The 18,985-nt window shown below is 46.1% G+C and overlaps 1 protein-coding gene across 1 annotated transcript; it reads right to left on the bottom strand.

The window, feature by feature from the left end:
- Positions 1–1,018: 1,018 nt before the first annotated feature.
- RBM42 (RNA binding motif protein 42) lies at positions 1,019–14,998 on the bottom strand. The gene is made up of 10 exons (XM_063139627.1): positions 14,805–14,998; positions 12,811–12,964; positions 10,881–10,968; positions 8,121–8,186; positions 6,801–6,961; positions 4,855–4,995; positions 4,418–4,624; positions 3,648–3,768; positions 1,875–2,069; positions 1,019–1,473 (listed from the first exon to the last, which is right to left on the bottom strand). The coding sequence occupies exons 1-10, from the start codon at positions 14,960–14,962 to the stop codon at positions 1,361–1,363; spliced, it is 1,404 nt and encodes a 467-aa protein (XP_062995697.1). The 5' UTR covers positions 14,963–14,998; the 3' UTR covers positions 1,019–1,360.
- Between the last annotated feature and the right edge of the window lie 3,987 nt (positions 14,999–18,985).

Below are 18,985 nucleotides of genomic sequence, written 5' to 3'. Positions count from 1 at the left end.
TCTTGGAGGGGAGCGGTGTCCAGGGGGTCCTCTTTGCCCCTATGCCCAGACATAAAACTTCTTAAATGGCTGCACTTAAGTAGCCATGGGGGGTCAGTTCTCCCAGGAGGCATCTCCAGGATTACCTGAGAACAGTTCAGGCACTGTTGATGGGGACTGGCAGCAAAGCAGTCCTGCGTGGTGTGGAGAGAGGGAGGAAAACTTTTACGAGAACCCCACGGGGTCATTCAGCGAAGCTGAAGGGTGGTAGACTCAGGACGGGGGAAACAAGAGGCGCTCCTTCGCGCCGCACACTGTCAAACTATGGACTTGCCTACCGCCAGATGTAGCGACTGGACGGCTTTCAAAGAGGATCAGACAAGTTCATGGAGGAGGAGGCTCTCAATGACTGCTAGTCATGATGGCCATATGGGACGTCCAGTATTGGAGGACGGATGGTTCTCAGTACCAGTCGCTGGAAAACAGCAAAAGCAGTGGGTGCCATTGCCCTCGTGTCCTGCGTGTGGGGGCTTTCCACTGGAACATCTGGCTGGCCACCAAGCCAACAGAATGGTGGACTCAACAGGATTTGGCCGATGCTGCACAGCTCTTACGTTCTTACGATGAGTAGAAGGCTGGACTCAGGAACAGACCGGGCTATTTGTCCATCTACTGCAATATTGTCCATTAAGAGCAAATTTCCACTTTCTGAAGCAGGCACCTTTCCGCAGCGGCTGGGTCTTTTAACTGGGGATGCCCGGGGCCTTCTGCAGGCAAAGCGCGTGCCCACCTATTGAGCCATGGTCCCTCTCTAAGTTTGCACTGAACCCCTGATAAGCTTCCAAGAAACGCCAGGGTTTCCAAGAACAGTTTGAAAACCACTTCCCTTAAAAAAACCCAAAAAAACAAGAGAGCCATTGCCAATTAGAATAAACACTATTGGGCTAGACCGACAAACAGGCTGTCCTGGCGTAGAGCTTTGGGAATAAGATAAAGGGTGGTGGAACAGCCACACAGAAGACAAGCTGAGTGGACCCAGTAAGAAAAACAAAAGATACACACAAATTTATTGACTGACAACACGTTTGCCCTTGGAAGCTGCTGTTCTCCACAAATGCTCCCCAGCAGGGATTGTGGGTTCTGGCTCCTTCCCGTCTTGCCCACTATGAGTCTGTACAGATCTCGGGAAAGGCGTGTGAGCGCACAGGCAAGCTTCTATGCATAAGGGGGCCTCTGAGTGAACGGCTGTGGGAGACGCAAGGGAGCAGCTCTGGTCTCCAGCTGGCAGCTTCCTCGGCAGAGGGCAAGATGCCCAGAGACGCTCAGGTCCTTGGGTTACTGGGCTTGCGGGCGAACAGCCGACACCGACGCCTCCAAGTGGTTACCTGAGGCCCAGCTTTTTCTTCTCCTTCTGCTTCTTGCGCACGATGTCGATGTTGCGGTCTTTCCACATGCTTTTGCGTAGCTTGATGGGCCGGCTGCCGACGTACTTTCCTGTCGCGGAGGCACAAAGCGGGGTTTGGGAGAGGAGGAGGAGGAGGAGAAAGGAAGATTCAGTAAGACTGTCGTGCTGTAGCCAGCTCACTTTGAGTGGCAGGGTAGCATCAAGCTGCTTCCCAAGCTACCCTCCAGAGAAACCTCTGAAGAGAAGCTGAACACCGAAGGGGGGAGAAACAACCAAGCCTAATTCACAAGACTATGTTTTCTTCCGCGCAAACAGCCCCTTGTTTATGCCACCAAAGCGACACGTGCAACTGGGAAGTGGGCAAAATGAGACAGGCAGTTCCAGGCCCTGTGCAGCACCTGGCCTTTCCCCACCAGATAATTTGGGACCCTTGGGATTCTAGGATCCTGGTTCTACCAGCTGGGATCCCCAGCCTCAGGCCTGGCCTCACCATTCATTTCCCGCATGGCACGGACGTAGTCATTGGGGTCCTTAAAGCTGACGAAGCCGTAGCCTTTTGTCTTGCCGGTGCGCTTGTCCCGAATCACCTTGGCCTTCAGGAAGGACGGGTAGCGGCTGAAGGCGCGGGCAAGGATGTCGTCGTTCACCTCATTGCCCAAGTCCCCGCAGAAGATCCGGAAATCGTCTGGGGAGAGAGGAAGGAAGAACACAAGACGTGAGGGTAGACGACCAGGCCTTTTTTTGAACCCTTGCCTGGCAGAACAAGCTCCGGGCCCTCAAGGTGGAGGATGACCTTCAAAGCGTGTGGGCAAGAGGCGAGCGACGTAGGATCTCTGCTAGACAAAGCTCTGGTCCTCAGCGCCGTCAGTGGCTTCCAGCCCCTCCATCAGGAGCAGAATTACGCTCTCCCACAACTCCCAATGAACCTGTCTAAATTTGCACGATTTACCCAAGGCTCAAAAGTCAGGCTTTACCTGATGCAGAGTTTGACTTAATGTGGCACATGAATGGTGGAGTGTTTTTATTATTATTATTATTATTATTATTATTATTATTATTATTTACATAAATTTATCCGTTTCAAAAAAGGGGTTAAAAAAGTGGGAAACGGATTTGAAGAGACAAAAAGGGCAACAAAGTTGGGAGGGAGTATGGAGACAAAGAGTGTTGAGAAGTATGTCAGTGAGGATAAAAGAGAACTATTACAAGATTTTATGGAGGTGGTATCTAACCCCGGTGAGATTAAATAAAATAAACAAGCTGTATTCAGCAAATTGCTGGAGAGGATGTAAAGAAAAAGGAACGTATTTACTTATGTGGTGGGAATGTGCATTTGTTCAAAAGCTGTGGAAAATGGTGTTTAAAGAGATAAATGAGATAGTGGGAATGGAGATTGAAGAGACACCTACAGTGGCATTGCTATCATTATATGGAGATTTAAAATGTAATAAAGAAACAAAAGAACTGATAACGAATTTGCTGACAACAGCAAGGTTGATCGTATCTAGGAACTGGAAGGTGCAAGGAGATTATCATGTTGAGGACTGGTATAGAGAGATTTGGGATATTGCTATAAATGATAAATTGACATGTAATATAAAAGTAAGAAGAGGGATAACAAAAACGAATAATTTTGAGGGGATTTGGAATCAGTTCCTAGAATATGTATTATCTAGGGGGAGTGGAAGACCACCTCCAGAAGAATCAATGAGATTTTGGAAACAGGAATAGATCCTGGGGTGGGGGTGGGGTGCACTTTATGTTATGTAATGATGTAAAAATATCAAATTAGAAATGTTATAAGGTTAATCAAGTTACGTATTATGTTTTTTTTTTCTTGTGTTGTTGTGATTATTGTAGTATTAGTGTATTGTTAATCAATAAAAATAATAATAATAATTTTAAAAAGGGGTTAAAGATACAGGTTTATTTGAACAATTGTTCCCCAATTATCCTGCCAGCTTCTTTAGCCCACTCAACTACCCACCCTAAACTCCAAAGAGGAAAAAAGAAAGGGAAGAGAAAGAGATTGAAAAAGAAAAGGGAGCGCAGACCCTTAGCTTAGCAGGGCTGTTGAACACAGAACTGTCACCTGATAGCCGCAGCTTCAAGACGCACATGCAGCCGTTCAAAACAAACCTTTGATACCCACCTACCTAATGCTCACTAACACGTCTTGAGGGAGTAACATCAATCTCAATTCCAACCAATATCGTCCGCTCTGTGCTCCCCCCGTCCCGGTCCCCGTCCCTGCCCCACTCACCAGCATCCCATTCGAGTAAACTGGGATCCTCCCAGCACGTCCCGGCAGCGGTGCGAATGCAGCGCTTCAGCTTCTCCTGTTTCGTCTTCTTCTTGTCCTCGGACGTGCTCTCTACGGCCGTCTGTAGGAGAGGCAAGGGCTGATTGGTTAATATGCCACCGGCAGGAGCACGTTGAAATCCACTGCGCCCAATGAAATCCGAGCAACGATCGCTCAAGACAATCCGCTCCGCTCGCTCGTTACCCCGCCCCTCTCTCAGGACATGTGATGCAACTTCCGACCCAAGGCAACGCATTGCTCATTCATGGACCTCACCATCGCAGGGACGCGGTGATGGGTTGCTGGCAAAGCTTTAGACCAGCGGTTCTCAACCTGTGGGTCGGGACCCCTTTGGGGGTCAAATGACCCTTTCACAGGGGTCGCCTAAGACCATCGGAAAACACATATTTCCGATGGTCTTGTCATGTATCATCTTTTGTATTATTAAAGCTATTGTTATGCATTATTTTCATTAGCAAACCATCCCATGACAATGGATCGTGTAGAGAAGAACGAAAATAATTTTATGGTTGGGGGTCACCACAACATGAGGAACTGTATTAAAGGGTTGCGGCATTAGGAAGGTTGAGAACCACTGCTTTAGACCAATGCAGTGAGGATAAGGGTACGATCCTACGCATATTTAGACAGAAAAAAAGTCCTACAACTCCCAGCATCCCGCATTCGTCCAACATCAAACAACTTCCTTCTCATCCCCCAGCGTTCCTTACCTCGACAGGTACAAATCCAGCATCGCCCCCCCTGGGGCGCTTCCCTCGCACAGGTGCCAGCTCGTGCCCACGGAGGGACGGCATCCCCCTTGGGTCCACCATCGGAGGAGGCTCTGCCTCTGGCATACTGGGACCAATCACAGGCTCCTCCGGCCCAGCGGGCTCTTTCTCCTCCACCACGGGGGGCGGAGGCTCCCGGTGCTCCTCCTGCAGGAGGAAGGAGAAAGAAACCATGACGTCCCAGGCGTTAATACTCACTGGAGGTGTCTCTCAACTGTTTCCCCAAGGAACCGCCTGGGCAGAGGAAGCTCCGTGGCCGGGCTCAACATCTGCCTGTGCCCCAGGGTGAAAGAAGGCAGTGGAAAGGAGTCACTCAGTGGGACACTGCTGCGAATTGAGGCTGTTCACTCCGCAAGGGCTTCAGCACACTGACTAACCTCTTGCTTCTTCACGGGTGGGGCAGAATACACAGTAGGAGCAGCCTGGATGACGGTGGGGTTCACCTTCGGAGGGACCACCACGGGCCGAGGAACAGGCACCAGGGGTGCCAAAGGGCCAACAGGAATCCCTGGTCCAACCTAGGCAAGAAGCAGGACAGCGATCAGTGATGATTTTGCCAGCTCAACCTTACCTTCTGACCCGGCAGCTCACCAAGTCTCCACCCCAACTCTCAAAGGCAAGTCAAATACCAACCAAAAACGTATCCATAAAACTTTCCCCCTTGAAAACAATTCCAAAGGTTCAATATAAAAGGGTATCATAGAATCATAGAATAGCAGAGTTGGAAGGGGCGTACAAGGCCATCTAGTCCAACCCCCTGCTCAAAGCAGGAATCCACCCTAAAGCATCCCCGACAGATGCTTGTCCAGCTGCCTCTTGAATGCCTCTAGTGTGGGAGAGCCCACAACCTCCCTAGGGAACTGATTCCACTGATTCCTAGGGTACTGCTCTAACAGTCAGGAAGTTTTTCCTGATGTCCAGCCGGAATCTGTCTTCCTTTAACTTGAGCCCGTTATTCCGTATCCTGCACTCTGGGAGGATTGAGAAAAGATCCTGGCCCTCCTCTGTGTGACAACCGTTTAAGTATTTGAAGAGTGCTCTCATGTCTCCCCTCAATCTTCTCTTCTCCAGGCTAAACATGCCCAGTTCTTTCAGTCTCTCTTCATAGGGCTTTGTTTCTGGACCCCTGATCATCCTGGTTGCCATCCTGGTTTGATGACACAGAGGCAGCTGGGCCATAGAGCACCAAACACTGGAGTAGTTCCTTTGCGATCTGGCCACAATGCTGCAGGATATAAAATAATGGTTCACCCAAGAGGCAGCCACCTCTGGGGAAGGGCAACCGGGATCAACTGCACGCTTCTCACATGTACAGATTAGAAGCATAGAGGTCACCTCTAGACTGTGCAGACTACAGGTGCAGACTTTGAAAGGGTATCGTTGGAGGAGCGCAATACTGTATTCTCAGAAACTCATCCGTGTGTGGGAGGGCATCGCAGGGGTGGGCAACCTGTGGCCCATGGTCTAATTTCTCCAGGTCAGGGAGGAGGAGGGGTAATGAGGCGGGTGGGAGCAAATGAACAGAGCAAGAGAACACGGTGGGAAAGTTCAAGACGACTGCTAGGTAGGGGGAAAACACAAGGGGGGAAGTTGGAATGGATAGAGGGAGAAGCCTGTTGAAACTGCTGGCCACAGTGAACTGCCTTTCTCACAGCACCCCGCTGGGCAGTGATGAACAGGAGAACAGAGATGGGGAAGGAGGCTCCCATCCACCACTGGCCTGCAGCCCCTAAGAGCTGAGCCCTAGGAAATGTAGCATTGACAGAACACAAAGACGGTGCACTGCCATTTTAAGCGGATGACACTCCAGAACCACTGTGCTTAATGCTTCCCCTGGAAGATCATTGCAACTACTGACGTAGCTCCCATATCACACAGAAATACCAGGGTGGGAGGGAGGGAGATAGAGATCTTTTTTTTTAGATTGTGAGCCTGTGGGTAGGGACGGACAAGAAATATTTTTGTAAGCCACCTTGAGAGCCTTTTTGGCTGAAGGGTGGGATAAAAAATGCTTAAATAAATAAATAAATAAATCTTCCTGTGGTGGAGCACAAGCACTCATCCCCACTCACCTGTCCCTGTTCGATGGTAATAGTGCATTGGCCATTGTATCAGGCTTGTATCAGAGATTAAAGAGAGGGCAACTCCATACCACTGGTTTCCAACAGCACCTGTATCCCGCCCCCCTTTGGTCTACACTGGCAAAGTCAACTCCATTCCACGCTGTTCTAAGTCTAAGCCCAGTACAGGGACAGTAAGCAATCGCAATGTACCCCAAAACCCCAGCCCCCTGCCCTCTAAATAACAAAAAGAAGTCACTCACAGGAGGACCAGATCTCATGGGCCCTATGCCCCCTAGGGGTGGGCCAGGTGCCCTCTGCATCGGTGGCCCCATAAGCATCGGTGGGCCTTGGGGGCCTGGCATGGGAGGGCCCACCATGGACTGGTGATGAGGGGGGCGCATTGACAGGGGCCGAGGACCACCTGGAACAAAGACAAAAGTCAGAATAATTAGTAGGTAACATTATCCAGCCACTAGAACATTGGCCAATAACAGTACCTGGTGTTATTGGAGGGAGGTCTCAGGTCTTTTAGGTCCTGTTGCCCTTGATTGGGCAGCATAGACCTTGAATTAAAGAGCTTTCTATCAAGAAAAAAATAGTTTCCATTGACCGGCTGACTGCAGTCAATGTGCACCAAAGCTCTGGAATGATACCCTGTGGAGGCTGAAATAGTTTTCAAAGGACCGCAAAACCCATTTACTCCAGATGGCCTTCGGAAGCCTGGAGCTTGACTTCCCTAGCTGTAAAATGTCGCTGGTGATAAGAGTTTTTTATGTTTGGAGATGGCTCCTTTGTTTTTACCACAGTTATAAACCACCTTCTGTGTATTTACAAATAACAAATAAATCTATTCACCCAGAACAGGACGGGGACACAAGTTCCCTTATTGTCAGTAAGGCAAATACTGCAAAAGTGAAAGGAATAAATGCCAGTCCGCCTCCAGATGTTGTGGATGACAACTCCCATCTGCCCCAGCCAGCATGGCCAAGGACCAGGGATAATAGGAGTTGTACGCCAAACTTCTGAAGGGTCCCCCAGTTGGGTAAGACTGATGTAGGTGGAAGAAAAGCTACAGAGGTGCTCACTGGGGGGGGGGAAAGGGAAAGTTCCTACATATGCAGCTGCTTTAGACTGAATTTAGACTGAAGGCCACCAACTCTCCAAGGACATGCCAACATACCACCCAAAACCCCTTCTGACTGGAGACACCAGGGACAGAACTTGGGATCTGCATGCAAAGCATGTGCTCTCTTCAGAACATAGGAAGCTGCCTTGTACTGAATCAGATCGTCGGTCCATCTACCCCAGTATTATTGACTCTGACTGGCAGCAGCTCTCCAAGGTTTTAGGCAGGATTCTTTCCTAGCCTTACCTGGAGATGCCGGGAATCGAACCTGGGACCTTCTGCATGCAAAGCAGGTTCTCCCTCAGTAGCTATGGGCTTTTCTCATAGAGTTATGGCCCTAGCTCTATAAATCACTGTCTCCGGTGCATCCCACCCTCTCGGATGGAGTAAAATCAAAACTGCCACACCAAGCCCTTGCGGTACAGCAACCTAAACAAGCAAAAAGAGGTCTTACCAGATCTCTGCAGGACATGGGGCACAAACGTCGGTCTAAGGATGGGAGGCCGTTGTGGGGGAACAGCTGGAGGGAAAGAGACTGGGTTTAAAACTTCATTGGAATGTCCTGCACCGCCACCCTATGTAGAACAACCTTGTAAAGAAGTTAACAAGTTATTAACATGCAAAAAAAGTGACCAGCCTGTTGGCAGAAGGCGGCTCAGCTCTGTCTCTTTTGCAGCAGCCTGCATTTCTATGGGAGAAGGGTGTCCCCTCTGCTGGCAATCCGCTCAGTTTCTATGCTGGGAACGCAGAGGCAGAGCGCTCCAGTCATCCCTCCCCTTCCAGCCTGCTCACTCAACTGCTGCACTTCCTTGTCACCTGTGACTACCAAGCTTGCACCAGGCTTGCACTGGCTGCCTGTATGCTTCCGAGCCCAATTCAAGGTGCTGGTTTTGACCTATAAAGCCTTACACGGCTTGGGACCACAATACCTGACGGAACGCCTCTCCCGACGTGAATATACCCAGTCATTACGTTCAACATCTAAGGTCCTCCTTCGGGTGCCTACTCCGAGAGGGGCTCGGAGTGTGGCAACGAGGGACAGGGCCTTTTCGGTGGTGGCCCCCAGACTATGGAATGATCTCCCTGACGAGGCTCGCCTGGCGCCAACGCTGCTATCTTTCCGGCACCAGGTTAAGACTTTCCTCTTTGCCCAGGCATATGGCGGCACATCTTAATCACCCACGTTTAGTTTTTTAACAGTTTTTAATGCTTTATGTGTGTATGTTCTGTGTTTTAGAATTTTAAATTTTGTATACTCGTTTTTATCCTAATTTTAGAATTTCTGTAAACCACCCAGAGAGCCCTGGCTAAGGGGCGGTATATAAGTGTAATAAATAAATAAATAAATAAGCTGGTTCTTAAATAAAAGCCTGGTGTTGAGTGAATGCGTGATGGAAGCATGGATTACCATGCAAGTCAGACCAAAGCCCTATCTAGTCCAGCATTCTGTCCACACAGCGGCCAGCCAAATACTTAAGGGAAACCCACAAGCAGGATGTGAATGCAATAGCACCCTCCTGCTCATATTATTATTATTATTATTATTTATTGCATTTTTATACCACCCAATAGCCGAAGCTCCCTGGGCGGTTCACAAAAACTAAAACAATTCAAAGTGTAAAACAAACAGTATAAAAACATGAGATAAAATACACATTAAAATGAATTAAAACATACCATACATGATTAAAACATCCTGAAAACATTCTAGAATTTCACTGGATAGGCCTGCTGGAATAGATCAGTCTTTATTGCTTTTTTAAATTCTAAAAGACTGTCAAGTTGACGAATCTCCTCCGGCAGGCCATTCCACAGTCTGGGAGCAGCAGAAGAGAAGGTCCTCTGGGTAACAGTTGTTAATCTAGTTTTTGCTAGCTGAAGTAGATTTTTCTCAGAGGACCTGAGTGTGCAGGGCGGATTGTATGGGAGAAGGCGATCCCGTAGGTAGCCTGGACCCAAACCATGTAGGGCTTTAAAGGTAATAACCAACACTTTGTACTTCGCCCGGAAACTAATTGGCAGCCAGTGAAGAGATTTTAAAACTGGTGTAATGTGGTCCCCCCCTAGGTGTACCAGTGACCAGCCTGGCTGCGATATTTTGGACTAGTTGAAGTTTCCAGACTAGGCACAGAGGTAGCCCCTTGTAGAGCGCATTACAGAAGTTAAGCCTCAAAGTTCCCAGTGCGTGCACTACGGTCTTTAGGTCTTCCAACTCTAGGAAGGGGCGCAGCTGACGTATCCCCCAGCAATTGGTATTGAAAGGCATTACTACTTCTAATACAAAAGGTAATATGTAACAATCATGACAAATAGCCATTGATAGCCTTTTCCTCCATGAATTTTAAATTTTGTAGTTCTGTTTTTAAAGTTCATTGTTTTTAACTTTTGTAAAACGCCAAGAGCTTCGGCTATGGGGAGGTATATAAATATAATAAATAAATACATACATAAATAAATAAATTTGTCTAATTCCCTTTTAAAGCAATCTTAGTTAGTGGCCATTGGGCAGTATAGAAACGCAATCAATCAATACATGTTGTGGTAGCAAATGCCATCCTTTAACTACGCGCTGTATGAAGAAGTCCTTCCTTTTAAGTAACTTCCAGGGGCAGAAAAATGGAACTTGTAGTCTAACATCTGGAGGGACACTCGTTCCCTGACCATGAACTACAGAGCTCATAGCTTTATTACCCTCAGTGATAATATCCCCTTTAAGCTCTAAGGAAAGGAAAGGAACCTCTCATGCAAGCACTGAGTCATTACTGACTCTTGGAGGGACGCCAGCTTTCGCTGACGTTTTCTTGGCAGGCCTTATAGCGGGGTGGTTTGCTGTTGCCTTCCTCGGCCATTATTACCTTTCCCCCAGCTAACTGGGTACTCATTTTACCGACCTCGGGAGGATGGAAGGCTGAGTCGACCCAAGCCGGCTGCATGAAACCAGCTTCCGCTGGGATCGAACTCAGGCCGTGGGGAGAGTTTCAGCTGCAGAAACTGCTGCTTTACCGCTCTGCGCCACACAAGGCTCTCTAAAAGTGTGCTTATATGTTTCCTGGGTTGTCCTCTTCCTTCGGAGATTAGTGGACTATCTACCTTTCTCATCTTCAAGCACATTTGTGAAGTTACCAGATGCGGGTGTGAGGGAAAGGTAAAAATACTACTTAGCCAGGTGCTTTTGGAGCCTAGCTGGGTAAGCATTGGGAGGCATCGGCCATACCTGGGCCCACAAAGGGCACCGGAGGAGCCACAATAGGGGTCACCACAGTCGCTGCGGCTGCTGCTCGTGCTTCCAGACTCTGCTGGACCTGGAGGGCAAGAAGAAAAATTTGGCAAGGATGGATGTTAGCCAAGTGAGATGAACAGTCGGGCACAGACATTTAGCCCCTGCACAGTCTTCGTCCCCACACATGCATCGTAAGAATACACACTGCACTGGACCAGATTCAAGACCTACCTAGTCTGGCATCCCATTTCCCACGGAGGCCATGAGGGCGATAGGAGTACTAGTTGCTTTGTTCACAAGCAACTAGTACTCACGGGCATTACTGTCCCTGATCCTGAAGGTAGCATACAGCGTTCTTGACTAGTAGTCATTGATATGCTTATCCTCCCATATATCTGTCTAATCTCTTTTTAACAGATCCATTTGTGGAGTCAAGGATTGCAAAACCATGATCTAGGAGAGATGGAGCAACTGAGTGATTCACTAACCGGCCCCACCAAGGGTCAGGCCCAGGCCCAGACACTTTATAAATACTTGCAAAATATGAAGGGATTCAACTCCAATTGATCACAGTGAACAAAACCTTAAACCTTTAAAAAAAATCTGGCTAAAAGATATGAAGTTTCAGCCATGCACCAGCAATGCCTGTAGTGTAGAAGCCTGGCAGATTTCCCTAGGACAGGAAACTTCGCTGGGCACAGCTCCTTATGAACCCCAGGCTTATTTCTGATTGTTATGGAGTAGGGAGTCATTAGAATCGGGGTAGGCAACCCGCTATCCTCCAGATATTTTGGACTACAACTTCCATAAGCCCCATTCAGTATCACCAATGGCCAGGAACGCTGGGACTTGTAGTCTAAAATATATGGAGGACACCAGGTTGGGGAAGGATGGATTGGTTGACATAACCACACAGAGAACGGGACAATGGGATTTCTTAGTACAGCCCCGTAGCTAACCACTCGTCTGCTAGCCATGGGCAACTACAGGCAGACAAGTAAGTGGGCTGAAGCAACCAGCCCAGCGTTCCATCTCTCCTCTATGCCCAGCATAGAATCCAAGCAGGCTGCAAGAGGAGGGAAGTCGCCTTCTCTGCATTCCGCATTGGAAGGTGACAGAGGAGCGAAGGAGACTAAGCCACCTTGGTCTCACTCCTTCCCCGCAAGCTAGTGCTGCAGTGGACTTCACTTTGCTTAGCCAAGCAAAGACAGTTCAAGCAAACCAGGCCCCAAAGTTGAAGCATCGACTGGATGAGTTTCAACTGGGGTTCTGATGATGTCAAGGGATGGATGGAGGTGCCCCTGATGGCATCCAGCTGAAGGGGAGTAGGGGGAAAATCCAGACCTCAGAACCACAACAGTTCTCTACCCTTGTACTATGCTAAACACTCCTAGTAGGAAAGACCCAACATTTCAACCAAAACAAGAAACCCAGAAGCTAACAGTCCCATTTGTTTCTGGCAGATGAAAAAGGTACAGCTATCTTGCATGATCTGCAACCATGCTGCACATCTGCCATGCACTCAACAATGTCCTGCGTGTTGGACAAAGCATGAAAGCGGCATGATCCCTGCTCAGAGGGCTTGCAATCCCACAATGTATGGGCAAGAGATGAGTGACGAAGAAATCAAGGGATAGACATGATGTCAGCACTATAGGAGTGGCTTAGCCTTAGCTCATTCTCCACTGTAGCACTTATATATTTTAAACGGAATTATTATACGGTGTTCTAAAACACAGATTGAAATCTACCCCAATTCCTCCTGTTTCAGTAAAGAGGGAAAGTGATCCCAATAACCTGTGTCTCTAACGTCAAAACTAAGGCACCCTCACTTGTACCAGACTTTAAAGCGTCCACTGAAAGTAGCTCAAAGTGGTCCAGCAAGTGTCATGCATTGTAAATAACATGACTCAAGACTCCTCACCTGTTGGTAGGTGTTGGTAGCAATGATAGGTCGGATGACAGAGACCGGGGGCACTGCAGACACAGCTGGCACTGCCAGGGCAACTGGAACACCTTCTACTACAGGGGCAACAGTAGGCAAGGAGACTGGAGCTCCCAAGACCTCCTGCTCAAACCTGCAAGTAATAATACATAGCATTTATATGATGCTTTTGAATGTTCAGAAGCTTCATGTACAACCTGACTATTCATCTTAACATCAATCAATACAAGTTACTTTAATAATGTATTTTTTAAAAAAAATATCGTACTGCTTTCAAATTGTATGTACACACACGCAGAAATCCATTTTTGGATGAAGGTGTAGTTTATAAATTCTGAAAACCAAAATCAATGTATTGCTTGGTTTGATGTTATGATTACTCATTAATTTATTTAATTCTTAAGAAATTAAGAAGAGCGATGCTGGATCAGACAAGGGTCCATCTAGTCCAGAATTCTGTTCACATGGTAGTCAAGCAGCTGTTGACCAGAAATGCACAATTTTATTTTATTTATTGCATTTCTATACCACCCAATAGCCGAAGTTCTCTGGGCAGTTTACAAAATTAAGACAATTCAAGTATAAAACAACAGTACAAACCCGTAATATAAAATACAATATAAAAGCTCAACCAGATAAAAACAGCAGCAATGCAAAAATACAAATTCAAAATACAAATTTAAAACACCAAGTCAAAACACAAGGAGGACAAGAATGTAGCAGCATCCTCCTGCTGATGTTTCCTAGCAGCTGGTGTACATAAGGATACTGCTTCTGATACAAGAGGTAGCACAGAGCCATCAGGACTAGTAACCTGCAGCTTCCTCCCTGAGGGCTGCAAAGAATCAAGCTCAAATCCCCACTCAGTTCTGAAGATCACTGAGCAACCTTTGGGGCAAGCAGCAACCTCCCAGTTTAACCTACCTCACAAAGTTGTTGTGGGGATAAAATTAGGGCAGGGGAAATGCATACCATCATGAGCTTCACAGAAGAAAGCCAGGATATAGATGCAATACAAACAAGTTTTAACTCTGTATTTTAATTTTATATCAATTTTGCTGCGTGGTTTTTTATCCTGGTTGTGGTTTTTATACTGTATTTTGTATTTGTGCTTTTCACCTGTTGGTTGTTTTATTATGGTTTTAATTTTTGAGAACCGCCCAGAGAGCTTTGGCTATTGGGCGGTATAATAATGTAATAATAATAAAAAAAAAAAATTAAAAAAATTGTTATAACTTTTGGTAGCCACCAAAACGAGCCTGCAAGTAGGATGTTTGGAGAAACTCAGATTTTAGAATAAACACCACTATCAGTGATGTTTGTGAACCGCACAGAGAGCTCCGGCTATTGGGCGGTATAAAAATGTAATAAATAAATAAATAAATAAATATTGTTATAACTTTTGGTAGCCACCAAAACGAGCCTGCAAGTAGGATGTTTGGAGAAACTCAGATTTTAGAATGAACACCATTATCAGTGATGTTTGTGAACCGCCCAGAGAGCTCCGGCTATTGGGCAGTATAGAAATGCAATTAATAAATAATAAATAATAAATCAGTCCACCGCAGAGATTGGGGTTGGAGGAAAATACCGAGAGAATAGTTTACCAAGGCAGGAGCAGACAACCTCGTGCCTTCCAGATGGTTTGACTACAACTCTCACAAGTCCCAGCTAATATAACCAAGAGGCAGAGCTGATGGGAGTTGTAGTCCACCAGGTACATACCTTCTCTAAGGCACTGAGCAGGTGGCTGAGGTGTGATTTGAACAGGGGACATCCCAGCTCACAGATGACCCTCAGGCTCTCTCAGAGAAAGGTGGGCCCACAAAGCCAGGCCAGGGCTGCACAGCCCAGCTTCCCGGGGCCCCTCTCCCTGCTCTTCACAGCCTCCAGGCGCCACCTCAGGCGGGGCCTTGCTCCTACCTTCAAGGGTGCCCCCCAAGCCCACCTCGGAGCGCCCCTCCTTTACTCACAGCGCCATCTCGGCTTCCATTTCCTTCAGCCTCTCCTCCCCGCTTTTCGCGGTTCCCCCTGCAGCCGCCGGCCCGGGCCCTTTCCCGGGGCCCCCTCCAGGCACCCCGGGAGGGGCCCCCGGCGGCGGCGGCGGCGGCGGAATCGCAGGAGCCGCCATGGCTCAGCCTCTTCAGTCGGTAGCAGCCGCTCCAGGAAGCCGAGAGCACCTGACTGCGGCCAACTTCCGGCGCACATTCATAACGTCATTGGTACTTTCGGCGATTATCCCGCTTCCAACTAGCCTATGACTATAGAGAGAGAAAGATATAGAGTTAAACTTCTGGAAAAGATGGGGAGTCCCGATAGCCCATGATTCTATGCAAGCTGTATCCTTGTCATTTCTCTGGGGAAGCTTTTCTCAACCTGTTGTGTTGGACTACAACTCTCAGCATCCCCCAACCCATCCGAGGGCCCTAGGTTTGGAAAGGTTGCTCTGAAGGAACGTTTCTATATCAAAGGGGATTAGGGTAGGGTGACCATATGGAAAGGAGGACAGGGCTCCTGTATCTTTAACAGTTGCATAGAAAAGGGAATTTCAGCAGGTGTCATTTGTATATATGGGGAACCTGGTGAAATTCCCTCTTCTTCACAGCAGTTAAAGGTGCAGGAGCTATACTAGAGTGACCAGATTTAAAAGAAGGCAGGGCACCTGCAGCTTTAACTGTTGTGATGAAGAGGGAATTTCACCAGGTTCTCCATATATACAAATGACACCTGCTGAAATTCCCTTTTTAATACAACCGTTAAAGATACAGGAGCCCTGTCCTCCCTTTCATATGGTCACCCTAAAGGGGATGCAACTTGTAGTTCTCCAGATGTTTTGGCCTATAATTTCCATCAGCCTTAACCAGCTTAGCCAATGGTGAAGGATGATGGGAGTTGTCGGAGAAAACATCTGGAGGGCCACAAGTTGTCCACCCCTGCTCTATATACTTTGGAATGGGAAGAGTTCAAGATTAGACCGGAAGTGACTGTGGCTGTGCGACTCTATTATCTAACTCTATTGATACATCGCGTTCGTTCTCTAAACGGAAGGGGCGGTCTTAGGTGATGGGGCGGGGTCTGATTCTTTCAGATGCAGATAAACGCATCCAAGGCAAAACCAAACTTAACATAATGCTGCTTGGAAGCAGTTAGGGCTGCAACGCAGCCCCATTTTCCTGGGAGTAAACTCTATTGATCTCAGGGAGGCTGACATCTGCGTAGACATGTATAGCTAATTCTTCCAGGGTAACTAAGCATAGTCAAGTGATTATAAATTTTAATTTCAACGTGAATAAAAATACAAAACAATCATTGCATTAATCTGCAGGATTTAAACATTATGTATTTTATTTATTACTACATTCATATTCTGCCTTTCTTTCAAGGAGCCCCCCACCCCCAAATTTTATCTTCGTAAGTTCTGAGGTTGTTTAGAACGATGGCGTGTGAACTTCTTCAAGACATTCTGGATCGTGGCTATGGTCTAACACTTGGTGAGATTCGTGATTATGCGAACAAACAAGCTGGAGAAGATTCACTTACAAATGAAGTAAAATTGTACATGATAAAAATATTTGGATATAACATTCAGTTTTGCAAACCACTACAAAAAAATCAGTCTCAACTTGTTTATTTATCAAAGCTCACTGTTGATCAAGTAGCAGACAAACTACATTCTGTAGACTCTATTAGGGAGGCTGGCAAACTCATTAGACAATCGCTCCTGGAAACATATTTCAGTCTTGACAATGAGTTTGGGGATGCAAACCAGTTAGAAAAATCATGGCAAAAAACACCAATCCCACACCACTAATTGATTTCTTATTTCATATATTTGATGTGGATAAACTGACCATCCTTTCCCACTTAAACGATGATGACAACAGTCAACCACGTACAACTTCATCTTAAGTAGAAGATGAACAAGAAGAAACAGACAATGATGAAATTGAAGAGATCACTGGACAAACAGAAAATGCTGTAACTTGCAGAATGAAAGCACTTTTTCAGATATTGTTCTACGATGTTCATAAGGGAAGAAAGAAGACTCCTTTGCATCTGATGACTGGCCATTCAATTCACGAGCAGTCTAAGAGCAAGCAGCTTATCACTTTATTCAACAAAGCTGGACTGTCAGTCAGCTATAATGATATTATGGAATCTTGTTGCAACCTTGCACAGTACACAATAAGGTCATGTTCGGTGAACCCTGCACTTCCAAGTCATTTTATCTGTAGCAACTTCACTGTAGGTGCTATGGACAATTTTGACCATGAAGAGGCAAGTCTTTCAGGTCTTCAGGGAACCCATGATACTGTGATGGTCTTATTTCAGGAAGTTCCAAGGATTATTCCCAGTAAGCCAAAACTATCAACAGTAGTTCCAAAGGAACTTGGATAAAGGTCTGTTACTCTACTTTCATGCCAGAATGTTAGACGTTATCGCAAGCCATCAACACCTGTGAAACTTCCACCAGATTTCAAAATCATTGAAGAGGATAATATTTTACCATATGACGATATCAAGAAAGAAGAGACAGTGATAAGTATGTTGCAAAGTGATGGAGGATTAACAAACCAAAGTCCACTGACATGGTCTGGCATTCATGCTATAGTCTCAGAAGATAATGTTCCGCTACAAGATCTCGTTTTTCTCCCAATAATGCCTTACCCAGTGACAGCATATGATACTGTGTATTCATGTATGAAGAATTTCCAAAGCTTGCTTTTACATCTTGATCAACAAGCGCTGCCAGTTGCATGTGATGAAGGCGTTTTCCTTATTGCCGCAGAAATTCAGTTGGTCACAAATGAATTCCCAGACCTTGTGCTACTCCTGGGATCCTTCCGTATAACTAAAATTCTACTTACATGCATTGGGAAATACATAACAGGCAGGGGGTTAGAAAACATCCTCATTGAAAACCATGTTTTTGGATCAAAAGTAGTAGACAGTGTCCTCAAAGGTAGCAATTACATAAGGTAAGTAAAAGGAATGTTTCCTGTACGTCCTTTTGCAAATGCAAAATGTCTTGTGACATTCAGGAACATGTTTAAAGTACTTAAAATGACCATTCTTTTTTATGTATTATAATTTCATTATGATGCTTCAATACATTGTATTCTATTACCATCGTGTGTGTTTTCCTGTGTTTTCTCCTTGAATATTCACAGTGAAAGGTCCTAGAGGAGTAAAAATAGTCTTATCGAATAGGAAATTGTATAAGGCATCCAAAAAACATGTCGTATTTAGTATAGGTATACTGACAAGAACAGATTATGAAATTCAGTATTAACTACTGCGCGTATATGCCAAAACAAAATGGCGTCCTACAAAATTTATGCCCGTGTTGCCAGATGTCTACCCAAGATTTTACCCTTCCTTCAGGAATGCCCTAACAGCATTTGAAGAGAAAACTCAAAACTCCTACAGGTCTTATGGCCAGTGACTGGACTATTTAGCAAAGTGACCATCTCGGTGTTATGGGGTTGCTGCATATTAACTTGATATTGGGAAAAAGACACTCAGGGAAAGCCACTATTTTGTTCCAATTATAATTTCAGTATATGGTTCCAGAAGGGAATCGAGATTACTTACAGTAGCTGCGCTATATGAAATAGCAAGAGTTGAAGGAAACATTTGGACAAAGCAATAATGGCTTATTTTATACTACACTCAAGATGCTAAGGAACCCATTTTATCATGATGCAATTACTTTGTTTGGGATTACAATTTGCATTATCATGGCTGATTAAAATGTTAGTTTTTTTAAAAAAAAGTCTTGAGGGGATTTATGGCAAATCTCTAGGAAATGAGAAATTGATTAGCTCATTTAAAAAATTGCACTCTTATGCTGCTGGCATACAACACATAACTCTCTGAAATCAATGGGACTAAATTACATTTGAACAGGGGCAGGCACTCACTCACGTAAACTACACTTACTCTATGCCCACTTTAAAACCACACTTGAGCTTAAAGCTAAGGCTTGGACATGTTAACGATAAATAGGGAGAATCTCATGGACTGTGGCAGGAGATGATGGTTTTGTTTCATATAGAAACAGAATAGTAGAGTTGGAAGGGGCCTACAAGGCCGAGTCCAACCCTCTGCTCAATGCAGGAATCCACCCTAAAGCATCCCTGACAGATGGTTG

The sequence above is a fragment of the Elgaria multicarinata genome, chromosome 13, assembly GCF_023053635.1.
Source record: "Elgaria multicarinata webbii isolate HBS135686 ecotype San Diego chromosome 13, rElgMul1.1.pri, whole genome shotgun sequence".
In the NCBI taxonomy this organism is placed as follows: domain Eukaryota; kingdom Metazoa; phylum Chordata; class Lepidosauria; order Squamata; family Anguidae; genus Elgaria; species Elgaria multicarinata.
This window is presented reverse-complemented; position numbering and strand designations above follow the sequence as displayed.